The sequence below is a fragment of the Crocodylus porosus genome, unplaced genomic scaffold (assembly GCF_001723895.1).
Source record: "Crocodylus porosus isolate Cpor-Errol unplaced genomic scaffold, CroPor_comp1, whole genome shotgun sequence".
NCBI lineage: Eukaryota > Metazoa > Chordata > Crocodylia > Crocodylidae > Crocodylus > Crocodylus porosus.
In genome coordinates this window covers 32,535,438-32,544,829 of record NW_017728951.1, presented here as the reverse complement: position 1 = coordinate 32,544,829, position 9,392 = coordinate 32,535,438, and the positions used below count along the sequence as shown (strand labels likewise).

The 9,392-nt window shown below is 40.0% G+C and overlaps 1 protein-coding gene across 2 annotated transcripts in view; it reads right to left on the bottom strand.

The window, feature by feature from the left end:
- Positions 1-9,036, bottom strand: part of PANK1 (pantothenate kinase 1) — a 38,892-nt gene extending 29,856 nt beyond the window's left edge. Inside the window, exon 1 of one of the 2 annotated variants that reach the window (XM_019556198.1) lies at positions 8,933-9,036. In XM_019556198.1, the coding sequence (XP_019411743.1) occupies positions 8,933-8,960 (28 nt within the window). In that variant the 5' untranslated portion in view covers positions 8,961-9,036. The remainder of the gene's footprint in view (positions 1-8,932) is intronic. The other variant, XM_019556199.1, reaches the window with a different exon arrangement.
- Between the last annotated feature and the right edge of the window lie 356 nt (positions 9,037-9,392).

The window sequence follows — 9,392 nt, the reverse complement described above, 5'->3', positions numbered from 1 at the left end:
GTTGACAAAACCTATAGGTGGGGTGGAAGAGATCCCCTCCTAGCAAACCTACACTCCATCCCTCCCACCACCAGGCAGGACTTACTTGTTCATCTCCAGCTGTAGCTTTGCTGGGAAAAGCAGCTGTACCCCGAGCATCTTGTCAGATAGCTAGTCCTCTCAACCCCTGACTGGGACAGGGAGCCAGGTGCAAGAAGAGCAGCCTTGGAGCTGGGGCCAGTGGCTGGGTTCTCACAGCCCCGAGGCTGCACAGGGAACATGTACAGAAGTTCCATGCACTGGTTTGACTCAAATCAAATAAATTTGATATTACACAGATCCAGGTTCATCTTAAACTGGGTTCTGCAATTTTTAGACTGGTTTGTATGCATGGAACTTCTGTACAGTTACAGGTTTAGACCGACTGCCAATCACTGAGACCAGGTCTGTAAGTGTAATCAGTACCGGGACGAGGTAAAGTCAAATCGGGTGGCCATTTTCAACTCAACTTAACCTCCCCAAATGTCTGTACTTCCAATTTCAACGATCTTAACAGCTTGAAATCGACAAAGCCACTTCTGGAAGCATTTTTATACAGTAATAATTCATCTTCTTCATGGCATATGATACAGTAGTTCCATTAAATATGCCTAATTGGATGCTGCCCTTCAATCCACATGCAAAGCTCTGGAAACTCTTCGGTGGAGCCTGATTCTCCTGGAAGCTGTGTCCTGTGGATGTATATGAAAGCTTCCCTTATAAGATGCTGTATACCAAAAAATCTAGAAATTTGGTTTATTTAAAAAATAAAATTAAAAATCCCTGAACATAGGGTCCTGAGCACATACATTTAACATTTTTATGAAAGTCAGTGTAAATAGAATAGCCCTCGCTACACTGTGCTACAACACAATAAAGCTCAGGACTTTCACCTCATTAATTTTTGTTTAAATTGCGGAGAACTTTAATGACATAGCACATCAAGAAAACCAAATCACTTGGTATGAATTTAACTGATTAGGTGAACAACATAAAAAGCGCAATGATCAACCTATGCAATATAGAATACACATAAATATACACTTAACTAGCACAACATACACTATGCACTAACTAGCACAGATACCCATGCAGGTAAACTCAGTTAAATTAATGAATTCTAAATACTACTAAAACCAATACTGAAACTTCTTTAGTTACACATTTTCATCTGTGCTACCAAGTGCAACACATCATATACAAGTATACACACACAGTATAAATTATGAGACCCCCTGCAGAGGCAAAAGCACACGCATTCAAATGAAGGTTTCTGCTTTACTGATGACTCACCCATCCATGTCCTAAGTCTCAGAAGAAAAATCTCTCATATACCAGCTCCCAGTGAGCATGACAAGGGGGGGGGAGCATATTAGGAGAAAAACAAACTCTAAATATGCCATCACAAGCCAAGTCTGAACAGTATTGTATGAAGCCATATTCTAGTTTTAAAAAAAAGTCACAGTAAAATAGTTGTTTTTTGTATTTAAATAATTCTTTCAAATTTGTTACAATGTCACAGTACATGTTCATAAAGAAGCAAATAATTCTGTCACTCTTACATAATGACCACGACAATTTCCTAAATTTCAAATTCAGTATTATGCAGCAAAAGTTGGATCATAGAACACCTGTCTAGATTTTTACGCATGACTGTTATTAGCAGGTATCTTAACACTGAATCTAGTACCAAGGACTAATCAGAGCATAGTAGCTGCCTGCCACACCCATGCAGATTTGGGGCACATGCGTGTCCTACCCCTCTGGGTTGCAGACAGTAGCAAGAGCCCCCACGAGGAGCCACAGCTCCATCCCACGCCCTGCCCCGCCCCAGCCCCACTGCAGAGGCCTCAATCTGCCCTCTCACTCCTTCCACCACACCAGACTTACCAGCTGCACACAGCTGCATCGGAAATCAGATCTGTATCAGCCATTATGCCTCCTTAAAAATTGGCTATCAGTGCACCCCTAACTAGAAACAATGGCCTCAAGCTGCAGCAGAAGAAATTTAGGCTGGAAATTAGGAGGAGCTTTCCAACTATGAGGGTGGCCAAGCACTGGAATAGGTTACCCAGAGAAGTGGTGGAATCTCTATTTCTGGAAATTTTAAAGAGAAGCTAGACAGACAGCTGAGATGGTTTAGTCAGGGATCATCCTGCCTTAAGCAAGGGGCTGGACTAAATTACCTCCTGAGATCTCTTCCAGCCCTACTTTCCTATGATCTAACGTTTCAAGATGTCTCCTGAAATGGATGAAAGTTGTATTAGGAACATGAAGAAAAATCTGTAAGGAATGTATGGAGTTCCAAGTAAGGATTTTAGCAATAAAAAAAGTGCTAACTTTAAGACATTAGGAATTTAGAAGAGTGTATTGATAAAAGTTAAATCTGAAATTAAGTTTGCAATGTCTCTTCAAACTCCTACATCAGCATTACATCCAGTTGTATATTTGATACAAGTACTCACATAGACCAGTTGCTGGCAATCTTTCTATTGTCTTCTTGATGTGCAGGGTTAATGAATGCCATGATTCTGAATATCCTATATTAATACAACCACTGTTGCAACCACTGGTGGACAGTATACAAAGAATTAATGTACACAACAGCCAGTAGGTTTCTGTTCTGCTACTCTTTAAAGGAAATATGGCTGGATCAATTTAGATCTAGCATCTTTTCTGACAATCAATCAAGAATGATCCGAATTCAAATCAAGTTACTTGAGCTATCAAAGATTAACACGACAGTTAAAACGCGGACAAATCTTCCTTTTTGTTGATTTCAGTACTTCTTGTATTCTCAATAGGTGTGATTTACTAAAGGAGAAATAAAGAAGCCACTGAATCCCTACAGACATTATACGCTTTAAACTACCTTAGAAAGTGCAACTCTCCTTCAGCAAGCAAAAACCACATGGTAAGTTTTTTTTTAGGAGAGGCTCTCTCTCTGCTCAGCAGAGCCAATAAGCAGTTTAACTATTAGCATTACCAGATGTGCTGGCTTAGAGAAAGGAGGAGGAAGGCAACCCTACTATGGCACTGCACTGCAGTAGTTTAGATGCCAGGGTATTACTGTCAATTTTATATACTTTTCAGAATCATACAATTAAGACAGAAAGCCCCACAATGAACTGGATACACTTAGAATGAGTGGAACAAAATGTATGCAAGAGTCAGTGAATAGCAACCCAAAGTGTACATACCTAACCATACTTTTTTCTTTGTGAAAATGTAACTCTCCACATTACTCTACACACTGTGCCAATTACTGATATGATTCTGTTAACAAAAGATAAAAATCCCTGCAGGTAATCAACACTGCAAAGTAGAAGCATGTTACTTAGCAAATAAAAGGTATCTAAAAGATTACATAATTAGGTAATACGATGCATGCTAACAGCTGTGTTATCTGGGGGAAAGTTCACAGTACATCTCACCCAGTTTCCACATATGCTTTACACAGCATGAAGCAAAGAAAACATTACTGCACAGTGTTATAACAGAATTATGAAGAAAGCTATCAAGAGCTCAAAAGGGAATGTGGACACATACCCTGTCCCACCAGAACCATAACTCATGGAAACATAAGGAATTGATGACTCATGGGTCACCAAGCCAAGTCCCCTGTTATCACTAGCAACCAGATCATATTATTATTCTTATAAACTGATCAAATTTGAAACTATTTTAGTTTTTCCCCCATTACTTCTGTGAAACACTGTTCCAGAACCTCACTGATTTCCTAATTTCAACTTTAGACCCATTTGTTCTCATGTCAACAATGAACTTTAGTAACTCTTCTCTTCTCCTAGTATTTATCAGCTCTGGTATATTTATAGAAAGCAATCCTATCCTTTCAGTCTTTGTTTTGCTATATTAAACACTCCAAACTTTTAGCCTCTTTTAAATGAGCAGGCTCTCCATTCTCTTGGTCATCTTGGTAGTCCCTCGCTGCACTTGTTTCATCTTAAGTTCATTTTTCTTGAGAATGAGTAACCAGAATTGTACAGAGCATTCCAGATGAGCTCACATCAATGCCTTGTAAAATGCAATGTTAAAAAAAAGAAAACCAAAAAAACCCACACTCTTTCCTATCTCCACTGGAAATACCTTGCCTGGTATATCTTAGAACTGCATTTACCTTTTCCACAACACCACCAGATGTGTGCAACACAACTCCCAATCAAACCGTTACATAACTGGCTTTCTGTGTTGAAGATGCTTAGTCCCGATCCTCTGACAGGCAAAGAACTTCCTGTTTTACTGTAAGCTAGCACTGCTATTTCTCATCAACTGGGAAAAGGAAGAGTAAATAAGTATGGTAGGGTGACATTTCCCTTGTTTTTGGAAAATGCTTCCTATAAAAAGAGTAGAATCTAGGTGCAATAATGCCTGCCTTGCCACTCTTATTTCAACTTTTGCATCTATAATAAAAGCGCTCCAAAAATAAGTTTTAAAATGTAAGTATTTCACTGTGCATCCTAGCAACTTCTCTCTAAAAAAAACATCTAACGGGGCGGATACTGGATAGCCTCAAACAATGCTTAGTTTGAATGTATGCAAAACTTGTTGCAAAACCATATAATGTCAGTCCTCTCAAGTAATCCTAAAACACATAGCAGAACACTAACTTGGTAAGGGCTTATATTAAGCACCTGCTTCCTATCTAGAAAAGCACATACAAAAGTTTGTTTTGTTTACTTTAACATGAAACCAGGTGTTTGTTTGGGTGCAATAATCAAACATGCTGCAACCACATTTCCTCAAACTGTGATTTCTGAAGATAAGCAGAGCCATAGTGGCTTACTTGGGTAAAGTACTTCCAATGAACGTCCAGGTGCTGCAAGAAGTAGTGATGATTTAACAGGGAGTTCTATTCTCTGGATCTACCCAAGCTGTTGGGAGTAAGGGACAATTCAAGTCATGAGGCATCTAATATTCAGTTATTATTGCAGATGTCCAAATCCTACTGCTAGAAAGAAAGTTATTTAATCTCAACTCTCAGGATGCTAGGAATGCTCGTGTCCCTCCTCACTTATTGAACAGCACTCTTTCATAATTTTTTAAAACATTTTTCTAGCGTAGTGGGAGGGAACAGTTGGTACTAGAGGTGTTTTCTTTAGTCTGAGACCACAAGAAATTTCAGCAGCATTTTTAGGCAAGTATTCTTAAGCCTTCGTATGTAATCATGCTCCATTTACTTAGTTTCTTCATCTGAAGCTACAGGGACCATATATTATTGATTTCATCCAACAAACAGAATTAACGCTGCTGATGTTCCACACTAAAAGATGATGGTACATCTTTGCAGAAGCATAAATCTTGCATTTCAGGCAGAAAAACACATTTGGGATTAGAAGTACATTAGAAGATGCATGATGTAGACATAAACACCATGGGTATAAGTGACCATGCCAATCTAACATATACTGCTGTAATTATGAAGCTATACCTTGGAATATTTAGTAAATATATAGCTTGTATACACTGCAACTGCCCTCCTATTAATCAATGTTGTTCTCCTAGAGTTATATATGTTCTGTAATAAATCGGCATTTAATTTAGGGGTAAAATTTAAAACTCTTTTCATTTAAAGACCCCCAAAATTGTCTAAGCTAGGCTATGTGGCCTAGTTTAGGTCCCGCTAAGCTTGATTCTTCCCTAGCGTTGATGCAAACTAATACTATGAAACTTGTTTTTATTAGCTAAGCGGTAGTCCAGCTCTATTTTGAAATGGACTGAAGGAGGTTAATTTTCTCATCCAAACAGGAATTTATCATCCAAAGAGTGAAATTTTATCTTTCTGTTCATCACATTCATGCCTTCAAAATATACCTGAATAAGTTTCTCAAGGAACAATATAGATGCTATAAAAGATCTGCAAAAGCCACCAACATGGTTATCTGGTTTAAAAATCTGAAACCTTTTGGAAAACCAGAGAGTAACAGAACTAAGGCCTAAGTTAGCCAGCTATCTGCACAAATGATCTGAACCAGACAAGTGGCTTGATATTTGTAGTAAAACTACACTTCATTGCATACAAGCTAAAATTACTTTTAGTGAAGAAAGAAAGAATCTATAGGAACAGAATCAAACCCAGAGCTAAAATTATGCAGAAGTATCTGCAACCAACTTTAACAGTAGTCTTTTAGCTCCCCTTTAAAAATTCTGTATTCCCAGACTATCTTCATTATCACACTCTTATAACAGCATACCAACTAAGAATGCTTCTAATTTAACACACAATTATATCTGCAGTTTAACAGGTTTTCCTTGCCAGGTTATTACTAAATGTCACATCATACAAAGGAAAACCAGTAAGCAATGCTAAAGATCTCACGCAGTTGCCACATGGCACCTACATTTTGCAATAAGGCCTTAACAGATAACACAGTATTTCCCAAGGGGCAGTGTTTAACACCATACAAAACCAGAAAAACAGGATGGTTTTTCACTACCGTGCTCAAATCCTATCAGTGCTTAATTATTTTCTCCAGCTTTGATATCTAGCAAATATTACAAACATTTTAAGATGAACAATAATATATTAAACTCACAGGAGAATATAATTAAATATAAAATTCTCTCACACTGAGGTATAAATAATTCTAAAATCCCCAGATCTCCACAATTATTAAAGAAACTCAACTACTCATTTGTTTACCTATTCAGCATAGGAGTTCCCAAAGGTCTCAGTAGAATGAATTTTGTTTCCACTTTTACTGATGTTCGCAGTAGAATCTAGCAACGCTGGACTGATTCAACATTGTTATGTATTTTTTTTTTTATAATGCTTTTATATATATGATCTTTACTGTAGGATTCTTTCTACAAGTTAGTGCTCTACTTTAGCAAAAAAGGGTAAAGAAATTATTTTTCCTTACTCTATTTTTGTGTGTAGTCTCTCATCTTCAAAGTCTTATCCATCTGTTTTTCATAAAACTAAGAGATATTTTTAAGATTTCTGATACTTCATTGCTGACTCTGCTTAATCACATATAAATCAAAATAGCATGGAAAGTGTGTGTGCCTGGGTTTTTGTTTTCCTGTACATCAAATATAACACTAGATTTGGTATTCTTAAATATAATTTTTAAATTGGACAAAAACGAGGACCATTATTTGGCAATTATTCAACTGCACTTTACTGTACCAACTTTGAATAAATGCCTACAGGTGTTATATGCATTAAATAACTATTTACACTAAAGATCAGATGCAATATTTAGAGCCTAACATTAAAATAAACTATTCAGGGAAATGGGAAGGGGGGAGGACAGGGCTCCTGACTAGTAAATCTTTTAAACTGTAGTTCAAAGGTTTTTCTGCTACAAGATTGTTCTGTTCTAACAGCTAGATTTTTTGGTCTTTGTTGTTGTTTAGTCGGGGGGGGGGGGTGTGTGCTAAGGGGGTTGCTTTGTTTTTTGTTAAGATCTTCATTGTGCTTTGGGTAAGAAATGATTATGAATTTACTCAGGGAGATCATCGCTATGACCTCACCAAAGAACAAGAGATTGCTGGTTCTTGCCCTTGTATATGCCAGGACCCATTTGTTAACTTCAGTGGCCAGTCCCAACTCAGTGACCCTTACTTCTGACCTGCTGCACCTTGCCCCCAGTGTGTGTGGGGTGGGGAAGGGTGTGAGGGGCATGTGGCCCCCAAGCAGCCCCTCACAGGTTGGAATTCTACCAGCCTGGAAGGGGGAAAAAAAAAAATTAAAAAAAATAAAAAAAAAAAAATCACAGTTTAACATGTTTTCCCTAGTGCACTCCTCCCACGTTTAAAGGAGAAACCATTTTTAAAGTTTGTTGATCCATTTTTTAAAAATTTCTGCGACCCTTTCACATATTCTTGTGACCCACTTTTGGGTCATGACCCACATGTTGAGAAACACTGCTGTATTATACCTTGTTAGGTACAAGGTGTCTCTACTTACAAAACCAATAGTCTCCAAGGTCATCCTTGAAAGTCCTTTTCTTCCAGAGTAAAGGGAGGGTTCTTCCCTCTCTCTCCCCTCCCCCCCCCAAAAAAGCAAAAAAAACCCAGTAAAATTTCCAATATTGGAAAAGATTTTCTGGACTAGACAGACAAAAATCCAAGAGCCACTATGTGCTTATTTTAGTCATTATAATTTGGCACAAGCTTTTTATGAGTATTTCCAAGTAACCTCTAAGAATATGCCAAATTTCAAATATGCCATGTAAAGCAGAAACTGAATGATGCTAACAAATCTCCACTGTAACCACTACAGAAAGTATGGAGTTAAAAAAAAGCTGTTTGCTTCATAATAACATTTCACAATTGGATTACTACACATGAAAAGAAAAACACTGGAATTATCAAATAGCTCCTTTTCATGTTGGAGCATAGATATTAAAATAACACTCATAAAAACAATTAAAGGTTATTAAAAAGTGAGATAAGGGTTACATTCAGAATGTGCACTTGAAACATACAAGTTTAAACCCTCCTTCCCCCCTCCCAAAAAAAAAAAACAACCCCAGAAGAGTAAATTTAGCAGTTAGTTTACCAGCCCTCCACAATGCAGAGGCCTAATCCCAAGGAATACATTTTAAATAGGGTCTGAAATTTGCCATTTAAATAATACTTCCTGTCAGTTAGAAGAATTTGTGCCTTGCTTGCACCTCAGTTCCTCCCTGCACTTCACAGGCCACATTCAGAAAAGTGTGCTGCTGTGTTCCTCCCTGCACTTCAGAGTGTATCCACATCCAGACTTGTGCATGCACACACAAGTGTGAATTCCTCCCTGCGCTTCACAACCTGCACATGCAGGCATGTGTACAAGTGTTCTGCATCCCCCGCAAACAGACAGCCACTCAGTGGGACAAAACCAGGGGAGAACAAGAGACCAGCAGGTGCGGAGGGGCCACCGGAGGAAGCACAACTCTTTACTTACACCGCTCCTTGGCTATGATGAGCTTCATGGTAGGACCCAACTAGAGAGGAACGTGCAAAGACCCACCCGCCCAAGCCGGCCACAGCCGCGACCCCTGGAGCGCCCCTGCCCACGCCCCCCGCCACGTCCCGCGCCCCATGGCTGCGGCGACTCCTCATTTATCCCGCGAGCCCCGGCGCCGCCCCGCCCCCGGCCGCCCATTGGCGCGGGGCGGCCCGGCCCACATGGGCTTAGGGGTGCGCCCGCCGCCCGGGCCCGGCATTGGTGGTAGCCGGGGGGCATTGAACGAAGCGTGCAGGCAGTCGCATGGACCCCGCCCCGGCCCCACTTACGCGGCCTGTGCCTCCTGCCCGAGTCCCTCGTCCGCCGCAGCCGGGAGCGCTTGGCCGGGGAGCCGTGGCCGGGCAGCGCCAGGTCGGGGCGCAGCAGCAGCGCGGGAGGCGCCTCCGCGCAGGGGCCG